The 24,510-nt window shown below is 46.1% G+C and overlaps 1 protein-coding gene across 1 annotated transcript in view; it reads left to right on the forward strand.

Annotated features, from left to right (window-relative positions):
- Positions 1 to 24,510, forward strand: part of tmc3 (transmembrane channel like 3) — a gene marked incomplete at both ends in the record, with an annotated part of 152,212 nt that overhangs the window by 38,835 nt on the left and 88,867 nt on the right. Inside the window, 6 exons of the mRNA XM_079286597.1 lie at positions 245 to 392; positions 1,135 to 1,178; positions 18,375 to 18,522; positions 21,338 to 21,447; positions 21,553 to 21,631; positions 24,153 to 24,410. Coding sequence (XP_079142723.1) covers positions 245 to 392; positions 1,135 to 1,178; positions 18,375 to 18,522; positions 21,338 to 21,447; positions 21,553 to 21,631; positions 24,153 to 24,410 — 787 coding nt within the window. The remainder of the gene's footprint in view (positions 1 to 244; positions 393 to 1,134; positions 1,179 to 18,374; positions 18,523 to 21,337; positions 21,448 to 21,552; positions 21,632 to 24,152; positions 24,411 to 24,510) is intronic.

Raw genomic sequence — 24,510 nt, forward strand, 5'->3', positions numbered from 1 at the left:
TCAAGATAACGTGGGTTATATTCGGACTGTAGGGTGTAAGTACTAAGACTGAATGAGAAGGGTACATTCATAATATTATCATATTATTACGTTCATAATGTTATGTTTGTTGAGAATCTCACTGTGAACCAAAGTGTTGGACTGGACGACTGACTGATCACCCGACTAGCATCAGCGTCCTAAAATGATAGTGTTGATAATGTATTGTATGGTTTGATAACATGCTGTGGATAAACTCCTGCAGAATGGCCAAGAACTCTCGTCTGAGCCTGGCCAGTGCCTCCGATGAGAACTTCACGTTCTGCTGGAGAGTTTTCTGTGCCTGGGATTACCTGATAGGAAACCCAGAGGCAGCAGAGAGCAAAGGGGCTGCCATTGTCAACAACATCAGGGTCAGAGGCACACTTGAACACACTGCACACTCAGATTGTACATATCCAGTAACACGTACTGTGGCAACCCGGGGGACGTGGAGGTGAGATTCAGAGATAAAACAGGTGACTCAGAGACAGTAACCATGTAACAAAAAGTGTCCTTTAATAAACAGGGTAGGGTAAAGGGGGATAGGGTCAAACCCAACAAAAGATTCCTCCCGGTCGGGGGCTTTGGCCTTCGGTCTACACCCAGTGTGAGACGATTCCTCCGTCCTGTTTGGGCAGAGCAGAGGAGAGGTGAGTCCGCTGAATTACCTCCGGTCTGCTGAAGCGCCTCTCAAGAGGTGCAGGAGATCCTCATATTATTCTGCCCAGTCTGTCTGCCACTGCTGCTTCACAGCCCTGGGAACATATGCTCATTCTAATTAACTCATGGGCTGCAGGTGTGACCACTGCCACGTGCCTAGTGGCTGCAGCACCTGCACCGGATAGTGTACTCCCTCTATCACCTCCCCCAACCTGAGCTTGGGGATCCGCCTCCTGTGCTGTGTCTGCTCGGCTTTTCCCCCTGGTTTGCCACAGTACATACACCCAAGCAACAACACCCCTGTACCCTTCTTGTATTTCTGTGTTGATGCATCTCACAACACTTTTCCTGAACAGAACACTTTGAATCAGAAATTGTGACTCACTGTGATTTACCCTTAAACTAATAACAGCAAGGGTCATCACAAATGTTACCAAATATTTCTCTGCACAGGAAGCCATCGTTGAGGAGCAGGAAAAGAAGAAGGATATCAGTCTGTAGGTGTCTGTATTTGTTTCTTGTTTTTGCATGTTGTCTGTCTTCTTCTTGTTCTTCTTCTTGTTCTTCTTCTTCTTGTTCTTCCTCTTCCACCTCTTTACCCCTTTGAATCGTTTTCAAACCCTGCTGATTTGCAGCACCCTCTGTGTGAAACCCCTATTGATGTGCATCCTGGATTATTTTTAAGAAACTGACAGTAAACCACAAAAAGGACATGACTGGAGAGACAATATATTATAATGTCCTGTATGTCCCTCTCTACCTCAGCTATCACATTAGATGTTATCCTCTACTCTGACATACAGTTGTAAAAAGTAATTTTAACCTATATTTTTAAGCAAATTGATCATTCTATTTCATCCTTACTGACCGCCAGAGGCAGTGCTTCACACTGGATATCTTCCGTCTCGCGCATGCGCAGGTCGAATATTTATATCAACAAAGTCACGTGTGACCTCGGATGACCCCCGTCATCTATAAGTTCCGGTGTCATCCTGAGCTCAGTCCTTTTTCATCTTCTCGCGACGCAGGTTAGCTACCATGGTAGCATAAACAAGGATGTGTCTACGATCAAGACATATTAGAGCTCGTCGCTGTAGCCTTGTGACCACCGGTCGGAGTTGCGGTTCTCTCGCCCTCCAAAGGCTGCGACGAGCTGTCCCTCTTCGGAGCGAACGGTGTGTTCGCCGTTCGGACATCGAGCCCCGGACTGGTGGACGCCCCTATCATCGGTCGTCACCAATCTGATAAGGGCCACCTAAGTCGTGATGACAGCAATCGGTAAGATCGATTAACATTGTTTTCTATAACAGTTATTTGTTCCACGGTTGGCAGAGCGCTTCCGCTCTAGTTAATCGAGTGGCGCGCTAACGAGAGCGTAGAATTACGCTGTCGGCCCGCCCTTCACAGTGTTACGGCTATCACAGTTAGCAGAGTGTTCCTGCTCAGGCAAACTTGGTGAGACACTAGAACGGCATTGGCGTTGTGTCCATTGAGATTTAATCTTTACATCTGACGTAATTCGCAGTTAGCAGTGTCTTCACTCAGGCTAACTTGGTGAGATGCTAGCTGGGACTGCGTCCATCAACTTTGTAAACCTTACGGCCGTCACAGTTAACAGAGCGTCCCTGCTCAGGTTAACTCAGTGGGAAGCTAGCTAAACAGAGCTGATACTGGGGCTGTGTCCATCAACTTTGTATCCTTACAGCTGTCATAGTTAACAGAGCGTCCCCGCTCAGGTTAACTCAGTGGGAAACTAGCTAAACAAAGCTGATACTGGGGCTGTAGCCATCAACTTTGTAGCCTTACGGCTGTCACAGTTAACAGAGCGTCCCCGCTCAGGTTAACTCAGTGGGAAACTAGCTAAAACAAAGCTGGTACTGGGGCTGTCGCCATCAACTTTGTAGCATTACAACTATCACAGTTAGCAGAGTGTGCTCGCTCAGAGTAACTCGGTGAATGCTAGTTATACTAAATCAACATTGAGGTTGTGCCCATTGATGTTTTTACGCATTGCGGCTGTCGAGACTAAGTTAATGCTGGATTGTGTCCATTGATTGCTGTAAACATTACGCCATATCAGTTAGCAGAGTGTTTCGCTCCGGCTAACTAGACTAAGCTAATACTCTGATTGTGTCCATTGATTGTTGTAAACATTATGGCCATATCAGTAGCGGATATCAGTTAGCAGAGTGCCCTCGCTCAGGCTAACTGGTAGCACACCAAGAGTTACAGCAACTGTCCAAGTGAAGAGAGTGTCCTCGCTCCCCTCTCACTGTAAGGACTGTGTTCTTTTTTGTCCGTTTTCACAGTAGCAGAGTGCTCTCGCTCAAGCTAACTGGTGGGGCACCAATATCTGCAGCAACTATCCTAGTGAAGAGAGTGTCCTCGCTCCCCCTCACTATGAGGACTGTTTTCCTGACCTGTTTCCACAGTGGCAGAGTGCTCTCGCTCAAGCTAACTGGTGGGACACCAATATCTGCAGCAGCTATCTTAGTGAAGAGAGTGTCCTCGCTCCCCTCTCACTGTAAAGACTGTGTTCTTTTTTGTCCGTTTTTCACAGTAGCAGAGTGCTCTCGCTCAAGCTAACTGGTGGGACACTAATATCTGCAGCAACTATCTTAGTGAAGAGAGTGTCCTCGCTCCCCTCTCACTATAAGGGCTTTGCCTGAACTGTTTCCACAGTGGCAGAGTGCTCTCGCTCAAGCTAACTGGTGGGACACTAATATCTGCAGCAACTATCTTAGTGAAGAGAGTGTCCTCGCTCCCCTCGCACTATAAGGACTTTGCCTGGCCTGTTTCCACAGTGGCAGAGTGCTCTCGCTCAAGCTAACTGGTGGGACACCAATATCTGCAGCGGCTGGCCAAGTGAAGAGTGTCCGAAGGATCACTCGCCACTGACTGCCCCCTGCCTGTTCTCTCAACATTCAGCAGAGCGCTCCCGCTCAGACTGATTTGGAATTCCGCATCAACTAGTGGGACAAGGGTTCCACCAGAATCGTGGCCATGTTAAACTCTCCCGGCTGTAGGACCTGTATAGCTCCTCTTCAGCCTGAGGACGGCCCTGACCTCTTGCCCTAGCCTCGAGCTTCTGAGGCAGGGCCTCTCGGAGAACCCAGGCAGGACCTGCGGCATCACGCCTTGAGCAGTAAGGTCTGCTAGGCTGGCCAAAGTGGAACACCTGATGCGTGAGGTCTACCTCCCCCTGTCAGGGCAGCTGAATCCAGCCCAACCTACCCTGGTCATTTGTATGGCGCTTGCACGCCTGGCATACACAGCAGCTGGAACATCCACCTGTGAGTGCCTTCTTCAGGCGCCTTCCCGCCCTCACCACCTTTTCTGTTCCTCCCTCCGAGGAATATCTGAGGGAGTTGCATGCATGGTGGAGACACCAGGGCTCTCTCCCGCCTTACATCAGACCATGCAGGAGGTGGCAAATCTGGCCTTGCACGTATGCCAGCCAGCCAGTTAGACGACTATTGCGTCCATCAGTTTCCCCTGAGGAGACTCTGAGGCCCGATGCCAGGTGCCCTCGACCCAATGTCGGGTCAAAGATGACCTGCTATCCAGGGCTTATGACACAGCAGCGCTGTGCACCGTATCGACAACTCCCTCTCCCACCTCATACTTTCCCTCGCAGATTCTCTGCAGCGGGCTACTTCGATGCTTCCGCTCAATGATGCTTCATTGCAGGCGTTTGCGCTCATATCGAGGGAACGTGGATGTATGATGTCCACCCTGGTTCGGACTCGCCGCCAGGTTTGGCTGCCGCAGTCACCCCTATCTGAGACATGTAGGAGGACCCTCCGTACTGTCCCAGTGGAACCTGGTGAGCTGTTCGAGTCAGCTGCACTACAGGCGCTTCAGCGGACTGTTAGAGCTAGCCAGACCAGGCAGCAGTTCTCTGGTCTTTGCAGGGACATGCCTGCACCCCCAGACCTAGGGGTCCCACTTTGGCCCCACAAGGCCGTTTTCTCAGCCTCCAGCTTACCCTAGTAGCCGCAACAGGCCTCGGGTCCTGCTGAGAGGCCGGACCGCTACCTATACAACCCTACTTACGTCCCCGTCCCCCCGGCAGGGGTGCCAGGAGATGTCTCCAGGCCGGCTGTCGGGGTTCTTTCTCCCAGCAGCGGATTTCCAAGGGAGAGTGGTTCATGTCTATCGACACCTATTCCCATGTTCCCATGGTGCATCACCACAACTTTCAGTCCTGGGTGCTTCCATTCGGACTCTCCCATCTCCCCATGGGTGTTCACAGTGTGTTACTGCTGTCCTTTCCCCCTGCAATCGCAGGGTGTGAACATACTGCCGTACTTAGACGACTGGCTGACCTAGGCGCCATCCCGGCTTCAGGCACCACAGGACACTGCTCGCCTTCTCTCACGTGGCCCGGTGGGCCTCAAGGTGAACATGGCGAGGAGCTACCTGAGCCCTTCTCAGAGCATAACCTTCATTAGTGTGGCCCTATGAGGGCCTGTCTGTCGCCCCAGCATGTGGCCAACAACCCCCACAACCTCTCCCTCTTCCGAGGGGGCAGACGGTTGCCCTAGATCCTTTTCTCCGACTATTGGGTAAACTGACAGCTGTCTCAACTGTCGTTCCCTTGGGTTTGCGGATGGCTGAACAGCCTTCACTTGGATGCCAAGTGGCACAGATACAGGGCAATAATATTGTCGAAACAGTGCCTATTCACTATCCCCATGGAGGGAGTGCATATCTGGCGAACAGTGTCCACCAGGAGATTGTCACAACAGATACCTGCCTCTCAAGGCGGGGTGCAGTGTGACAGAACAGGACAGCCTGGAGGCAGTTGTCTGCTGAAAGACCACAGGTCCAGGTTCTAGAGCTAGCGCTCGAGCACTTCCTTCCATGTTTGAAGGGAAAGCATGTGCTTGTCCGGTGGACAGCACCTCTGCTGTGATTTCCCATGAACTATCAATGGGGCACCAGATCTGCCTACTGTACTGAGTTTCTACAGTCCCTCCTGGATAACGGCCGGTCTCCCCGGCATGGGACCTACCCTTGGTACTGGACACCTTATGCTTGTCTCCTTTTGAACCCCTGGCACAGGCGGAGCCGAGATGGCTATCGGCAAGACGGTTTTCTCCTTGCCGTCAATTCAGCTCAATGTGGGGGCGAACTGCATGCCCTATCAGTGGAAGAATCATGTCTGAGGTGAAACTCAGATGGCTTGGGTGTCACTTTCTGGCCTTAGGCAGTGTTTCTCCCAAGGGGGTGGATACGTTCACATATAAACCGGCCTATCTAGCTGGCAAAGTTGACCCCCCCCCCATTGGGAGAGGAGAGGTCAAGGCTGCTGTGCCCAGTGTGGGCCCTCAGAGCTTATGTGGAAGCCACCGCCTGCATAGTCAGTTGTGGTGAGCCTAAGAAGGGCTGTGCTCCTTTTTTTAAAAAGAAAAAAAAAACAGCACCTGTCCCACTGGATAGTGGAGGCCATTGCCTATACATACAAGGCGAGCGGCTGCGCTCGGCCATCCGGGGTGAAGGGTCACTACCAAGAGTGTCTCCACACCAAGGGCAAGCCTGAGTGGTGTGCCTGTGGAGGATATATGTGCGGCGGCCTCATGGGCATCACCGAGCATATTCACCAAACACTACAGAGTTAACGTTGCCAACCCTCACCCACTGGGGAGGGTTCTTTGGCCAATTTTCTCTGCCGGAGCTATAAGAGGTAGTTACTGTGCTTCCTCGTGACTCTTTTGGTATAAGTCATCCAGTGTGAAGCACTGCCTCTGGCGGTCAGTAAGGATGAAATAGAACGAAAGTTACGAATGTAACTACGGTTCTATGACTCCTGGATGACCGCCAGAGTTCTTGGTCACTCGGAATCCCATGAACTCGCGAGAAGATTCCATAGGACTGAGCTCAGGATGACACCGGAACTTATAGACGACGGGGGTCATCCGAGGTCACACGTTACTTTGTTGATATAAATATTCGACCTGCGCATGCGCGAGACGGAAGATATCCAGTGTGAAGCACTGCCTCTGGCGGTCATCCAGGATTCATAGAACCGTAGTTACATTCGTAACTTTCGTTACTAGTGCAGTGGCCATTGAAAACATGCTTGTGCAGAACGAGCTTATTAATGGTTGTCCTGTGGTGTTGCTACTTGCAGCTTTCTGGAGAATCGCTCATACAAACAACTTCGCACTGAGCTTTCTCTGGTCCTCAGCAACACACCTGCCATGAGATAGTTCCATCACACACACCCATGTCTTGGCTATGCACAGTCAGAAACAACAACCAATACATTCTGGTTCAAAGAAAAAACAGCAGGGACAGACTTTACTGTTAGGAAAAATAGCAACCTGGTCCAGCAGCTTTAGATTAATTGTGATGTTTAGAAATGAAAAATATTGAATTGTGCTATTATAACTCTGTTGGGATCTAAAGGAGCGTGTTTGGGTTATCAGCATTTAAGAAACTGAATTCTTGACATCAATAGAATTATTGATGTATGTAACAATTATTAATGATTATTAATAAAAACGGGGCACCACCCTGCGAACAGGGACCAATAACCAAACGATAAAACTAAGTCTCATAATTAGTAGTCACTCATAATGTCAATAGTCTGCGTATGACTATACATTCAGTGACAGTGAAGGTTTTAAGTTCGAGCACAGGCTACTACATACAGTCTTATCAAATACATATGCACAAGTAATCACAGACGACTTCTCCTGAAAGTATAACAGAGTTTATTGAATCAAAATAATAAATGATCAAATCAATTAATATTGCAACCAACAAACGTTATCATACAATTTTATATGCCTAAACTAAAGAATGAATAAAATGGATGAGAGTGTATGTCTGTGTGTGTGTGTGTGTGTGTGTGGGTCTGTGGGTGAAAAGGAGGGAGTCTTACAGCTACAGCTAGACTACAAAGATGGCAGCGTCGAGTGACGCTGGCCAAAAGGGGAGGGGCCTTAAGAACTACAGCTAAAAACTACAAAGATGGCGGAGTCGAGTGACTTCGGACAAAATGGCAGTTAGGCTGCTGTATGTAATCACGTGTGCCTGGGCAGCACGTGTGTGAGGCGATCGTTTCAACGGGGTTTCTCAGGTGTAGAGCTAGGAGCTGTGTGTGTTACGTGAGAGGAGGAAAGAGAAAAAGGAGCGAGAACTCGAAGTGAATCACGCTTCGGCGTGCGATGTGGTAGGGAGCCTGGTTGCTGGTTCTATCATGCATAAATATACCGCTGTCGTCTTTGAACTGCCGGTAACTTATGCCGTGATAAACCACGCACCTCAGCTCACTCACCGAGTCGAGTTAATGAAAAGAGAACTTCCACCCGGAGTGGAAGACAATGAATGAAAAGAAATCAAATAAATCCCAAGCAAACAGTCATAGTTGATACACACATACAGCGGAACTTCTCTGTTCCGTAATGATTGCGCAATATCTCGATATCACGCGACAGTAACTTAAATACACAAAAACACGGGAATATCAACATATAAATGAATGGCCTGAATTAAACTTAAGTTAATTTAAGCTAAGATATGCCCAAATGCCAAGAACCTTACTTGTAGATGCTTCGTTGCAACGTGGAAGTGTTCGTGGCAAATTGTCCTTTTTCTTCGAGATTTAGGGGGGGGGGGGGGCGGCTGCTTGCAGCGCGGCTGGTAGCGGGCGCTGTGTGTCGCACGGCTTTTGCTGGTGCGGCTTCGGTCCGTTGGCGTGGCTCTGGAGCAAACGCAGGTCCGATCTGTACTCGCTGCAGGGAGGACAGTTTAACTTCGGCTGAGACGACGTGGTCGCGTCTTGCCGGGAATCCTCGGTCACGAGAGGAGCGAGGCTTCGTCGGGCTCCTCTGTGCCGGTTTGTGTACAAAATAAAAAGAAACAAAAAGCAGAGAACGGATCGCTGATGCGGATTCGTTTCGCGGGCTGAGTGGAGCCGTACTCAAAGTGGAACACTGTCGTTTCGTCCAGCAAAACGGCTCGTGACCTGACAGGGTTTGAGGGTTTGAGGGCCGTTGTTTCCTCGTGGCCAGCGTTGCGCTGGCGGGGAAAGTTGGTTCTTCTGTGGCCTGGACGGGGGGTGTCCGAGCGAAGAGAGCGTGGTGTGCTCCCTGTTCGACGGAGGTCGACGGGAAAAAGCTGTGAGTTGGGGGAAGCAGATAGTTTTATAGAACAGTGGTCGAACCACAGGGGTCCTGGGGTCTCTTGGCCTTCGGCCAATGAGATTGCCGCGGTTACCATGGTTATTTGGGGGGGGGGGATTCACACCCGAGTGTGAAATCCCTTTGCTCTTATCAACTACAAATCAGGATGAGACCTTTGCTTGAAAAAGTTAAGGCCTGATTTTCTTTGTCCACAGCACATTTTGAAGCCATATGGTGAGACCCCAACATCCCCCCTTTGTTCTGAAGAGCGAGGTGTTGGCTTCGGTCGTTAGAGCAAACCAAGGGCTGGCATGTGCATCCATGTGGTGGGGAAACCTGAAGAGGTGAGACAGTCCAAGTGTTCCTGAGACCAAAAGCAGTGGTTAAAACAGGCAGTGTTCATTGTTCATAGAGTTCAAGGTTCATAGTGGTCAAGTTCATGGTGTTCAAGTTCAGAGTTCATTGGCATCTGGGCAGATAACTAAGGTGGCATCTGGGCAGATGACTTTAACTACTTCTACCTACATCTCCTATCATACACAATTCAAATCATAGGTGAGCAAAACATTATTCCCAAATAATTCAATCGCTATTATGATGTTGTGATAATCTAGCATTGTGGCACAGTGTCAAAGAAAGTAACAACCCAAATAAAACAAAACAAAACACAAAGAGAGAGAAGGAAAGAATAGAAAGACAAGAAGCAGGTGAGGGGCAAACAGTGGTTACTGGTTCAACTCCTAGACAGGACTGGAGTCCGTCGGCGGAGCAGTCGTAGGTTGGCTATGTGGTGTTATGAATAGGAGGGAATCCAGTTTGTCTGTCGCTTCTGGATCTATTAGTACATGATATGTGCGTCTATCTCTCTCTGATCGGTAGATTTAGAGCGAGTCCTGTGTCTAAGTTTTAGAATCTATCGATATTGGAGTTGCGTTGCCAAGACTATAGGCCAGAGGTACCTGTGAGGGTTGCATAACAGTAGTGGTAGCAGATTTACAGATTTCTTAGCACGGCTAGTGTGACTAGCTAGGCTGGTCTCTCGCTGCTCCAGCTGTTGACAGCTGAGCCTTCTCGGATGAGGTCCTGGATTAAATCTGACTGCTACGGCAGAGGTTATGTCCTCTTTGGTTACTTCTGGTAGAGTCTATAAAGCATGCAAAGGGTTCTCTATGAGAGTGGAGCATCAGTTTACAGTCACAATGGTTTGTCAGGTCATGCAACTGTTCTGGTTGAAGTTGGCTGTGTTAGCGGTTAGTGCATGTCTACAGGGTGAGTTGGAGCATGCAGTTAAACGTTAGTAGTCAATAGTAAGCTGCCATTCTGCCGGTTGGTTTCGGCACTGGCGAGATTAGAGTGTACTTCCTGTGAAGTGCATCTCTCTAAGTTTCTGTTGTCAGAGATCCCACCCCCCTCGCGCTGTTCAAGTGGCGAGGGCGGATATCCCCACGTTACCGTCAGCACTCAGGGAAACGTCGCGAACAGTTTCACTCTGGAGTGTGTCATGACGGGCTGGTGATATCTCCCTCCCCCCACCCTCCTAATGAGAGATGGAGACAGGTCCGGCGCACAGGTCAAGTTCAGTTACCTACGGCACTGGCGACTTGACAGGCCCGGGCGATGACTCGGCTGAAAGAAGGCGGTGGCTTCGTTGAACAAGCTGGAGGTGGCTCATGCTGACAGAGCAGGAGAAGAAGGCTTAGTTGGCGAAAGATCTTACGAGCTAGGGTGCTCGAAAGGGCCTCTAAGGTTGTGGCACCCTAGAGGTGTATGCGAAAAGGTTGGGGGAACACATGAGGCTCGTTTCTGACCCGGAGTCGGGTAGAGCAAGAGTGTTATGACCCCCCAGTAAGACTGAAGAATATGTATAGATATATACATAACGGGCATTGCCTTTGCGAACAAGGTCGCCCAAGAAGGTTGAAGAACGAGGTGCGAAATTGGGAGTGGTCGTTTCCGGAAGTGTGCTGAGTTCTCTTCCCCCCCCCTACCACGTCGACTTGGCAGCAGGGGGAAAGGTCACTTGGCTTAGTCAGGTGGGCTGCGAGTCAGCGTTACCTGATGTGTTGCCCTTGAGGGCGTCTTTCACCCCCCTGGTTCCGTTGGTCTTTCGACCGCCAGGGTCGTTTGTTCCTCGGGGGTGACCAGGGCTCGCTAGGCCAAGTCCTCTCGTCGTCTTCCGACGCTAGGTCGGAGTCGCTCGACTGTTGGATGCCTAAGACTATGGCGGTGTCTTCGTACCGATTTGTCGGCCGTCCGCGTGTCTCCCATGCAAGTTGCGCGTATTTCCTAATCTCTGGCATGGTGAGGTTACTCGTTCTGCAGTGCATAGTAACATCGTATCTCACGTCGTCGTGGAGATTGTGCAAGAATAGCGACTTGAGGGCATGGTCTTCTAGACCTGGGGCGTTACGTCCTTGGAAGTACGCAGATCTCAAGCGGCTGAAGTAGTCTCTCGGAGACTCTAGCCTTTCCTGGGAAATGGCAAAGGCGCCGAGGGTGGCAGAAGCTGGGTCGGTGTACAGGGAGTACTCCTCCCTAAGGGCGTGACAAAGGGATGAATAGCAGTCGCGGATGCTCGGCTGGAGCGTTTCAATGAAAGCGTGGACGCTTCGCGCAGTGGTTTTCCACACTAGCTTTAGCTTTTCGCGCGATGAGGGGCGCGATAGGTCGAGGAGGCAGCGATCGATCTCCCTTAGGTAGTCATCGATGCTCGAGTCGTGATTATCGGGGTTGAAGCGCTCTACGTCTTTCGCCAGAGACTCAATCTGTCGAGTACGCAGGCCTCCAAGGTTGATGGGGCCTGGGCCGTCCGAGTCGTCTGAGTCTCCATACTCGCGATGGTGGTAACGACTATCATCCTCCCTCCCTGAGGGGGATGGGGTCAGTTCTTGTCGCGCGCGTGGACTGCGTGGAGGATTGCGTTCGCCTGAGGTGGTTTTGAAGCCACCTGGGCCGACTAGGACCTGGTGTTGGTCCTCTCTCCTCCTGGTTGGGGATGTCGCTTTCAAGAAATGCAAGGTGGTTCGGGTCTCGGGGAATGAAGGAGCCGAGACCAAGAAATGACTGGGCTGAAAGGCTCGGTAGGGGGTAGCAGTACCTACCGGGGTTGCTGGAACACCTTGAAGCGCTTTCAGTTTGTCATCACTCTCTGATGCTTTAGAGAGTTCTAGGTTGACCTCTCTGAGGTCACTGCGCAGGCTACTATTTTCTGACTGTAGGGCTCTACAGTCACGTGACAACTCCTGAACCTCTGTTCGGAGTGTCCAGATCTCGCGTTGCTGCTCGTCGCTCTGTGCCCGGGTTCGGGCAGCTTGCAGCTGCATTTTCTGATTATAGATGAGCAGTATTTCGCCGATTACGTCCTGAATCAGGCGCTCTCTGTTACCTGCTGGGTTATTTACATAAGCCACCAGCTGCTCTAATTGCTCGTCGCATAGGACAGCAGTGTATTTTGCAAAGTACTCTCTTTCCTTTGCTGTGAGTCCGAGGACATCAGCCACCGCATCTCGTAATGCGGTGTCTTCTGGAGCTACAGCTCCAGGAATGGGGGATTTCTCGTTGCTCATTCTCTCTAATGAGCACGACTCCCAGTAGTTGTTAATTCCCTAGTGTTAGAACGGAAACTGTTAGTGTTTACGGTTCTCAGTGAAATGTCTAGTTCTGTAACTTAGGATTTCTACTGTTAGATGTTTATTACTGTTAGTGTTACGGTTCATGCAGGCGCACAGTGAAATGTCTAGCTCTGTGACTTACGTTTCTACTGTTGCTGCTCTGAGGTATAACTACTGCTTTGCAGCCAGAGGTGCAAAAATGCTAATGTGGTTTAGCACTTTGGGCCTGTGACAGCTGTGTGTAACTTCTTTGAGGGATTTAAGAAAGCAAGCAAGGTATTACAAATAAACGATCAAATCTACTACACAGCTGGCTGTTAGTTTTAAGAAATGAAACAAATAATTAAACCTGGAAACGAAATAAAATTTCGAGAAGGGAATTAAAGATTAAGATTAAAAATCAAAATTTAAAATCAAAAATTTAATTACAATAAGACAAGATTTTGAAGATCAAAGCCTACCTATTTTGGGAAATAAGTTTCAGGGATTTGGATCATTCAAAAGAAAAAAAAAAAAAAAATTTCGAAAAAAAATATTTTTTGGAAAATTAATTATTCAAAATTAATTATGGATTAATGTGCATATATACTGTAACAAAACTGGAATAACGTAGCCTCACACGGGGCACCATTATGTTGGGATCTAAAGGAGCGTGTTTGGGTTATCAGCATTTAAGAAACTGAATTCTTGACATCAATAGAATTATTGATGTATGTAACAATTATTAATGATTATTAATAAAAACGGGGCACCACCCTGCGAACAGGGACCAATAACCAAACGATAAAACTAAGTCTCATAATTAGTAGTCACTCATAATGTCAATAGTCTGCGTATGACTATACATTCAGTGACAGTGAAGGTTTTAAGTTCGAGCACAGGCTACTACATACAGTCTTATCAAATACATATGCACAAGTAATCACAGACGACTTCTCCTGAAAGTATAACAGAGTTTATTGAATCAAAATAATAAATGATCAAATCAATTAATATTGCAACCAACAAACGTTATCATACAATTTTATATGCCTAAACTAAAGAATGAATAAAATGGATGAGAGTGTATGTCTGTGTGTGTGTGTGTGTGTGTGTGGGTCTGTGGGTGAAAAGGAGGGAGTCTTACAGCTACAGCTAGACTACAAAGATGGCAGCGTCGAGTGACGCTGGCCAAAAGGGGAGGGGCCTTAAGAACTACAGCTAAAAACTACAAAGATGGCGGAGTCGAGTGACTTCGGACAAAATGGCAGTTAGGCTGCTGTATGTAATCACGTGTGCCTGGGCAGCACGTGTGTGAGGCGATCGTTTCAACGGGGTTTCTCAGGTGTAGAGCTAGGAGCTGTGTGTGTTACGTGAGAGGAGGAAAGAGAAAAAGGGACGAGAACTCGAAGTGAATCACGCTTCGGCGTGCGATGTGGTAGGGAGCCTGGTTGCTGGTTCTATCATGCATAAATATACCGCTGTCGTCTTTGAACTGCCGGTAACTTATGCCGTGATAAACCACGCACCTCAGCTCACTCACCGAGTCAAGTTAATGAAAAGAGAACTTCCACCCGGAGTGGAAGACAATGAATGAAAAGAAATCAAATAAATCCCAAGCAAACAGTCATAGTTGATACACACATACAGCGGAACTTCTCTGTTCCGTAATGATTGCGCAATATCTCGATATCACGCGACAGTAACTTAAATACACAAAAACACGGGAATATCAACATATAAATGAATGGCCTGAATTAAACTTAAGTTAATTTAAGCTAAGCTATGCCCAAATGCCAAGAACCTTACTTGTAGATGCTTCGTTGCAACGTGGAAGTGTTCGTGGCAAATTGTCCTTTTTCTTCGAGATTTAGGGGGGGGGGGGGCGGCTGCTTGCAGCGCGGCTGGTAGCGGGCGCTGTGTGTCGCACGGCTTTTGCTGGTGCGGCTTCGGTCCGTTGGCGTGGCTCTGGAGCAAACGCAGGTCCGATCTGTACTCGCTGCAGGGAGGACAGTTTAACTTCGGCTGAGACGACGTGGTCGCGTCTTGCCGGGAATCCTCGGTCACGAGAGGAGCGAGGCTTCGTCGGGCTCCTCTGTGCCGGTTTGTGTACAAAATAAAAAGAAACAAAAAGCAGAGAACGGATCGCTGATGCGGATTCGTTTCGCGGGCTGAGTGGAGCCGTACTCAAAGTGGAACACTGTCGTTTCGTCCAGCAAAACGGCTCGTGACCTGACAGGGTTTGAGGGTTTGAGGGCCGTTGTTTCCTCGTGGCCAGCGTTGCGCTGGCGGGGAAAGTTGGTTCTTCTGTGGCCTGGACGGGGGGTGTCCGAGCGAAGAGAGCATGGTGTGCTCCCTGTTCGACGGAGGTCGACGGGAAAAAGCTTTGAGTTGGGGGAAGCAGATAGTTTTATAGAACAGTGGTCGAACCACAGGGGTCCTGGGGTCTCTTGGCCTTCGGCCAATGAGATTGCCGCGGTTACCATGGTTATTTGGGGGGGGGGGGAATTCACACCCGAGTGTGAAATCCCTTTGCTCTTATCAACTACAAATCAGGATGAGACCTTTGCTTGAAAAAGTTAAGGCCTGATTTTCTTTGTCCACAGCACATTTTGAAGCCATATGGTGAGACCCCAACAACTCTTTGTAGCCTGAAATAACTTAAAGAAAGCTCCCAAATCTCTTCAAAAAATATGCAACTCATCTGTATACTACTTACTATGTACTTCTACTTGAGAGGAAAACATTGCACAAGTACATTTACTTGACAGAGAAATGTTACTGGTTACATTGCAGATTTAGATTTGATTCATAACATATAACAATTCAAATATGATGCATTATTATTCATGAAAGGATCCAGCATCATATTATAATTGAATAACCACCTTGAACAGAGTTAAGTATATTTACGCACATTGGGCTCTCTATCTTCTCTTCAAGTAAACATCTGAATGTCTAGTATTAATAGTTTTAAACTTTATTTCAGAAAAAGGGTTTTGAGAACTTATTTTAGCATTGCCGATAGCAACATTCCAAGTTAGAGAGAGGGTGAAAAGTAAAGCAGGACAGCTTTTGCCGGGAGCCCCAAATCACTAAATCTGGCCGTGAAAAAATACACCGAGGTCGGATTACTCAATGAAATACAGTTAGCGGAGGTGATTTCCAAATATGCTTTGGTCTCTTACTTCACCAAAACCAGCTGTAAAGAAGATCATGGATTTACATTACATTACATTACATTACAGTCAATTAGCAGATGCTGTTATCCAAAGCGACTTACAATAAGTGTATTCAACATCAGTTTTCGAGAGAACAACGAGTCACCAGAAGTCATAAGTGCATCTCCTTTCTTCAAACAAGCGTCTAAGAGCATAAACCAGAGCAAACTTACAGTGCAGAAACAAACGAATGCAATAAGTGCCACAAACTAATATGAATACAATAAGTGCAATAAGCTAGTATGAATACAATATATGCTAAGTAAGTGCTAAGTAGAAGGCTAAGGGTAGGCCTTGTTGAAGAGGTGAGTTTTCAGCCTGCGCCGAAAGATGGGCAGCGACTCCGCTGTCCTGACGTCAGTGGGGAGTTAATTCCACCACTGTGGGGCTAGGACAGAAAACAGCCGCAACCGGGTCGATTGGCCGTAGGGACCTCTGACCGACGGGACAACCGATCGCCCCGAGGCAGCAGAGCAAAGTGGTCGGGTGGGGGTGTAGGGCTTGACCATGGCCTTGAGATAGGAAGAAGCTGTTCCTTTCACTGCCCTGTAGGCTATCACCAGAGTCTTAAACTGGATGCGAGCTCTTACAGGTAGCCAGTGTAGAGAACGGAGAAGGGAAGTTGTGTGGGAGAACTTGGGGCGATTGAACACCAGGCGAGCTGCAGCTTTCTGGACAAGCTCCAGAGGTCTGATGGCCGACACCGGGGCTCCGGCAAGTAGTGAGTTGCAGTAGTCCAGGCGAGAGATAACAAGAGCCTGGATTAGCACCTGCACCGTCTCATCAGTGAGGAAGGGGCGTATCCTCCTGATGTTGTAGAGCAGGAATCTGCAGGAGCGTGTAACCGATGCAATGTTTGCTGAGAATGACAGTTGGTCATCCAGGGTCACACCCAGGTTTCTCGCTGTCCGAGTTGGCGAATGCTGTTCACTTAAAGACAAAGTCCATCCTCCTTCCTTTGTTGACAAAGTTTAAAACCACGGTTGTTCAGTACATCGTTTCAGTTCCAGTAAGAAGCCTTCTCGATTCATGGATGTCAGTGACAGTCGAGCCTCCCCAGTTGGGGACCGCCCCCGGGTGGACCGCGGTTGTGGAGATCCGTTTCCCTGCGACCCGAGTGGATCTGTTTCTCCAAAAGTTTTCAAAAGCACCGTAGTGTCCTGCCGTGCTATGGCATCCTCAGGTTAGCGTAGCATAGCTCCAAACACCAAGATGCTCAGTTAAAATGAAACACATTCCCAGCCATAAAATGTGCAACGCTGTCAGCCAGGAACACTGTTCATACAAATCCTTTTCCTGGCTGAGTCAGCCATTGAACAAAGCCTGGCTGAACAAAGCCAGGTAAAAAAATAAAATAAATTACACCAAGCAAAACCCTAAAAATGTTATAATTTCTTCCATATCTTTCAATCTGAATTCTTACTACTCCAACTAACTTCTGCCAGCTTCTTTAAATTTTACATTAGTCACGCGCTCGCCCACTGACCAATCACGGCACACGTTAATGCTGACGTACTTAGCAGGCTACCTCGGTGCCACTGGCACGTCAAAGAATACGCCCAACATGTCAAACTAAAGCTCTGATTGGTTGAACACTATGACAATCAACAATAACGTCCCCATTTACTTACTGCAAAGGCTCTCTAGCGGGCATCAGGCCTCTCTCCTTACATAGAGACATAGGGGCTGAATCTGATTGGATAAAAGCTCTCCTTGAAACAAGCTGTGCTGGAAGCAGCGCTGCAGGCTGGAAGCAGAGCAACACTTTGACAAACATGTAAGGACATCTTATTTGTGTCACCCTCACAGGCAATTCAGTATAATATATATATAGATATATATATATATCTATATATATATATATATAGATATATATATATATAGATATAAGCTATGATGAGTATTCACTGTTAATTTACCATTTCAATTAAATGTTGATGCCTCCATGACCAAGTTAAGCAGATGAGACTGAGGACAACTATGTAGAAGAAAAGATGTTCACTTTGCCTCATATGTAACTTGACAGAGTTCTCCATGTGTGTCCTGGTGTTCTCATGTTTCCTTACCTCCTCATCCCTCACTCCCTAACTGTCCGTGCTGGATCTGTCCCCGTTGTTTTAAAAAGCGAAATAAGTTATTCGTATGACGTCACCCAGCTAGCCAAACCTGTCTGGTGTACAGCTAGTATAGAAGCTTCGCATGCACTGCTTCCCTTTCCCGCGAGTCTGCTGTCTGATTGTGAGGTCAGGCTGATCTGGGATCAGCTCTTTGGCCTGCAGAATCTCCGCCAAAGTTCTCCTCTCAAACGGGTCTTGGAGTAGTGCTCGCGCTCGCCTGTAGAGCACGAGAACGCGCAGCTTGGCCCCACACTGAATCTATTTGACGATGCTGATTGGCTAAATTGTATGTCACTCATTTATATCTTTAATCACTGCTAAACTGCTTCATAGACCCGCCTCTTTTGGGCCAAATTCGTTTGGCCCCAAGCTGCGCGTTCTGAGACGTGCACACAGGTAGAGACGACGAGCAGGAAACGCATATATTTTGCGCAGATATCATATTTTACACATAGGCAGAGGCATAGGTAGAGGCAGACAGACAGATGGGCAGACCTACAAACAGACAGACATAGAGACAGGCGGACAGACAGAAAGACAGAGAGAGAAGTACACAGTTTTAAAACTGAACTTTGGGAGATAAAACTTCCACCAATCCATGTATTTCTCTGTATTTGTGTGTTTCTTCAGGGCAGTTCTGATCAGCCTGCGTATCTTAGCCAACATCCTGGTGCTGCTGTCTCTGGCTGGCAGCATCTACATCATCTACTTTGTGGTGGACCGTTCTCAGAAGCTAGAGCAGGAGAAGCTGGAGCTGACGCTTTGGGAGAAGAATGAGGTACAGACATCATTAGTTTGATTAGATTATTCAACATACAATACTGTTCCAAAGAATCAATGACAGTGGAGAACCGAGACTGATTCAGTACAGCTCATCATTTCATTCCCTTCAGAGAGGCTGCTGTTCTACCAGTCATAATTATATGATCAGTTCGTCAGATCAGCACGTGAGAAGAAGATTCTGATGATCCAATTTCTAAGTCTTATGTTTTCTTACCTGTGTTCATGACTGAAGAACAGTTTAAACAAAAGGATAATTTTTGAGATAATTTCTCCAATCACTTTAAACACAAGATTATGTAAATTAAAGGTCACCTTGAAGAAAACATGAAGACTTTGCATCCTATTTAGAAGGTAGTGCTCTTCAGCCTATTCGGGCTGAAATGAAGAACAAACACTTACCGTCTGTTTGTACATTTTTTAAAACTTAGAAAGATTAAACTTCACCACAGGTTTTGGCTTCTCCAGATCAGTGTTCAGCTCTGCATGAAGATATAGTCTACAAGTCATGTATTGTAACCATGATGGCAAAGAATCCACTTCTGATTGGTCTAATTTAATCTTCAAATATCAAACACGTGATGTTTTAAAATATACTTATTATGGCCATATAAGTTCAAATTTAGAGAACCGTTGCAACTAACAAATATTGTTATTTGTGATTTATCAATTATTTATATTCTGTTTAATCATTGCATATTTAGTCTCAACAAAGGTCAAAACCCCAAAGATATGTAATTGACAATCATACTGCAATGACTTAGTTTGTGTTAGAGTATGATACCGTAGAACAACATCAAATTCTCACACTAGAGCTTAATGTGACCAGCACATAAAGATGTGTATGGTTGTCATTTTATTGATAGCTACTCATCGGTTGCTTGTTGGGTTCTTTAGATTTGTGTGCAAGGAAAACATTATGAATGGATTCACTGCTTAGCAGTTACTGCTGGTAGGAGGAGGGCCTGGTCTCAGCATCAATGTCTTTAAGAATTTGCCAAATGTAAAGCTACATGGTGAATTCGGCTTTTACACTGTAAGCCTGACGAGTTCCTTATGGTGATGTCAAACATACCGAATAGGGAGGACCAGTATGTGCTGTGATTGTATGAGCTAAACATATCAACTCTCATTTGGACAAAAAGGACAGTGGCTAAAAAATGTTGTGTTGTTCATTCTGTACACATGACACACATCCTGATAGAGCAGGGGTGTCAAACTCATTTTCACTCTGGGCCACATCAGCATCACGGTCGCCCTCAAAGGGCCGGTTGTAACTGTAAGACTGTATAACTAACTTCTCCTAACATATTGTTAAATAACTCTCTGCATTTGATTGTTGTTTATTCAAGTGTACATGCAGTTATATAAATGAAAAATGATATTTAAACACATTTCTGTTATTATAACATAAATCATTTTAATTGAGGGTTAAGAAACCCACATGACTCTATCAAAGATCAAACTATTAAAGAAACTAACAAAGACAAATATCAAACACAAGTTATTACATTAACTTTGTTCAAAGCTGTTTGTGTCACCTCTCTGCATCACTAATGTTCCTCCCTGTCGTCGTCCTGTGCATGGCAGCTACATCCAAGAGCTGCTCACTGAGAGTCAGGTCTGATGAACATGGATAGATGATGTATCCGTGTTGTCTGTGCTTTCATCAGCAGTTCATTACAAACACAAGTACCTGCTCGTCTCTTAGCTAGCTGTGTTGTTAGATTGCTGCTCGTTCATGAACTCGGTCTGCGATGGTGTTTCTTCACAAACTGACATTTGTAAAAGTCTGTATCTAGTCGGAGCTCTGCTCACATACCTTCAGCATGCACTGGGCTGTAGCTGTGTAAATATATTCTGCTGTGATTGCAATCTGCCTTTTAATTCTTGGACAGTTTGATGTTTGGTGTAAAAATGCCGACGTGAATTGTATCCTTCATCACCGACACTGCCTCATAACACAGAAGACAGACCCGTTTTTCTCCTTGAAGCACAAACATGTATTCGCTTTCCCATCTTTCATTACATTTTCTTCCCTCTGCATCAATTTTTCTCTTCGTGAACATTTTGGGATTATTTGTCGATCTTTTTTAATCGTTGGAAAACCTCTTTTCGGGCTGTTGCCTCTCCTGTCCACCTGTTGTGATAGTTTTAATGTCGGTACACAGACAACATGCTATCTCATAATTTCGAACATGGGGATACTTTTATTTTCAAGTCTAACTTTTAATTATTTTTCCAAAAAAAATAAAAAAAAGTTTTTTTTATTTATTATTTTGCTGGCGGATTCGCGGGTCACATAAAATGACGTGACGTGGCGGGCCTTGAGTTTGATACGTGTGTGATCGAGGATCCTCCTCTGTTCCTCTCTCTAAGGTCTCCCTCTTTTCTCCCCATTAAAGGTTTTTTGGGGGTGTTTTCCCTGTTCCGAATTGAGGGTCCAGGGACAGAGGATGTCATTATGTGTACAGATTGTAAAGCCTTCTAAGGCAATTTTCTAATTTGTGATTTGACTACAAAATTAATTTAATTGAATTCCACCAAATCAAAATATTAAAAATATTTTATTCTCTCTCCCAAATTTTGCCTCACATATTTGTAACTCCATTTAAAATAATGGGAGTTAGTGTTAAGTTCACTGTAATTTAGTTGTGTGCTTGGATCAAACAGCCTAATTTTACATCTCTGCTGATAAAGACAGAGGCAGAGTAAAGTGTCTCTCTGCATATATATGTAGCATCAGTTTTAAGGTGAAATCTTAATTCTCAAAGGGGAAATACAATATAGTCTCCATGTTCTTCCTCTCTCAGGTGAGTGTGGTGGTTTCTCTCATCACCATGATTGCTCCGTCTGCTTTTGAGCTGGTGTCTCAGCTCGAGATGTACCACCCACGAACCTCGCTGCGTTTCCAGCTGGCCAGGTACTCCGTCACTACATTACTGCTTCCGAATGCAGCACTAATTACACATTGTACATCCCATCCTTACAGCACACTAACATTGGTCATGTGTCTATGTGTTTACAGAGTGCTTGTTTTGTACCTGGGGAATCTCTACAGCCTAATTATTGCCCTCCTTGATAAGGTCAACATTATGAGCTCTGCTGTGAGTATAGAAAATATAGAATTCTTTTGTTGTTATTTTCATAGCCATCATTCCCAATGTGTTACACCTGACCACATACTTTGCATTTCACCTCTACTGGGTACATACAAGTTATAGAACGCCAACTACCAACTAACAGCAGAGCAAGAACATTCAACCAAACTGCTCAAAACTCTGAGAGACGGTCAAATTAGCATGCTGCCTTAGAATCTTCAGGTGAGGCGTCGGCCCATCTGTGTGTTTACAGTCTGTGTTCACTTTGATAATTAATTATCAGCAGCAGCAGCAACTCAACCTGTCACCTGGAGCTGCTGCACGCTCTCCTCCTGGAGAAGTAGTCACCTGGCAGCAGGAAGGACGAGGCAAGGGTCTCCTTTTTGCCATATGGATTTAATCCAATAAACAATCAAAACTCACTCAGACCATGGATATTTTATTGACAAGCCCTCGGAGCAGCTCTACTTTTTGTTTTCTGGACTGGGGGCAGACTGGACGCTATATTGACTCACTATCGCCTTTCAAAGAACAAGGTGTATTTCAGGACACCTTGCTGATTGGCAGTAGGGATCTCTGCAGCACAATACATTGAGATATCTGGCATAATGTCAAAACTGTCACTTCTTCACATAAATCTCATTAGGACTGACCCCAATGCTTCAAAGCTTTGAAGTTTCGACCATTGCCATGGTAATCGCCATCCAAATTAGTATTAAAATGCCTTTTTTTACTGTTATATATATATATATATATATTTAATAATAATGTACAAATCCCATGACATAATTATTTATTCATTATTCAACATGAATTATTAATAGTTATTTGTGTATAGAGGTATGTGTGTGTACAAGTGCAGCACTGTCCCAGGTACTGAAACGGGGTAAATGGAGACAAACAGGCCGAACAACATGTTAGCCTGCTTGCATTTCACTTCATCCTGTTGCATGGCCTGAGCTGTCATCTCAAAAGTCATGTGTCTGAAATAATTTCACAATTTGCGAAGATGACCCCCAAAAAAGCCAAAAGCCAGATATGCCGAAGGAAACTTGCATATCCCAAATCTATAACGAGTTTGGCAAATCACCTGAAAACTGTAAGTAACAGCTTTGCTATTTTGCAATTCCTATTGGTGAGCAATGATAGCTAATTGTTGGTTCATCTACTGAAAACAAATGTTTCCCCGGCCCCTCACAAAAAACGCTACTCTATGGCGGTAAAACCCATTACAGAGAAGAGAAAGAGAGTCATAACATGCTGTAGTGTCATTCATTGTTCATGACATGAGGCCCCTTAATATTGTGGAAGGGAAAGGATTCAAACAAGTAATGAAAACACTGGAACCAGGCTACACTCTGCCCAAGTAAAAGAGTGCTGTATTTCATGTGCAGTGACAGCAAGTTAAAATTATGCAGCGTTCTCCTAAAATGTTCGGCCCTCAGCCAACGAACAAGTCAACAAATGGAGGTATACATGGCGATGACGGCTCATTGGATTAACATTGACTAAAAAGCTGCAGGTCTGCTGAGGCCCTCAGCTCCTTTAAATCAAGATTGAAGACTTTGCTGCTGCCTTTAATTGAACCAGATTCAAGGATATTAATAAATTCCCTGTACTTCTGCATTTTACTAGTGTATTTTATTTCTTAATTACCACTCCAGTAACATTTTCCTAAAACGCCGATCCAAGGCGTACCCAAAGTAAATTGAAAGCTGTTCTTGAACCATTTGGAGTACATGCATGGTTTTGGTGTCTTTTGAAAGGTATAACTCTGAAGTTTATTCCAACAGTCAGAATCACTGTAAGCACTACTGGCATTGAGTAATAGAAGTTTGAATACACTGAAGTAGAAGGTTTTTATTTCCGCCTGAATATTTTAGGCAAACAGATGCCTGCAGATGACTATAGCTGGACTTATTAGCTGGAAAACACAATGGGACCACAGCATGAAGCCTTACCTAGTCCAAGTTCAAATCTGATAATAATAACACGGAAAATTAATATTTTACATATGTATGTCTGGGCGCTTTCCAAAAAAGGCCATTTGGAGACGCTTTAACACAGGACATGAACAACGGTCTCCTGGGTGGAAGTCCTGTCTTTGTTTGACCCATTCAACCTCACCTCCCAGCCACACATGAACTTTCTCACTCTTTATTCTCCTTCAGTTGCTCTGACCAGCTTATAATTACATGGATGCGTTATCATCAGTTGAAAGCCCGGAGCGTCTCATACAGACTCTAAAGGGAGCCTCAGTGTGACGCACGGAGAAACAATATATTTTCTTTATTTATTCGTTTTTGGGGTTAGTATGCAAACTTCTATTTGCCTTTATTGGACAGTTGATAGTGAACTACATTTCTCTTTGTGTTTGGATGTTCCGCTGTGTGCAGTCTTTATGCTAAGTATTAACTATTATGAACTATTACTTTGACACCACTGAGTAGCTATCTCATAGTTACTTGCCCATATAAGCGTGACATAGCATGTAGCTGGTAATGGATCCTACTTTTTTGTCTTCCAGGTCCCAGTGAGTCCAGTTAACTGGTCTGACTCCAGCTCCTTCCTGGCCACCATCTCTCAGCCTGACAGCTTCTCCACCCTGGTTTCTGAGATCTCTGTCTCTGAGCATCGCAACAGCACCATAGCAACCATTGCCACACTGCTGGACGTTAGGAACACCAGCACAAGCAGCTCAGGGACCATCTACAACCAGACAGCTCTGTTTGAGAAGAACACCCGCTCTCAGCAGGAGCAATGCTGGGAGACCTATGTTGGACAGGTACTTTCTTCTGATTACCATACACGATAAAGTGAAATTTTGATGATTCTTTTGAGCATGGCAGTGGAGGAAATGTCAGGAAGTCATTACAATTCTTCCG

The sequence above is a fragment of the Melanostigma gelatinosum genome, assembly GCF_949748355.1.
Source record: "Melanostigma gelatinosum genome assembly, chromosome: 2".
NCBI lineage: Eukaryota > Metazoa > Chordata > Actinopteri > Perciformes > Zoarcidae > Melanostigma > Melanostigma gelatinosum.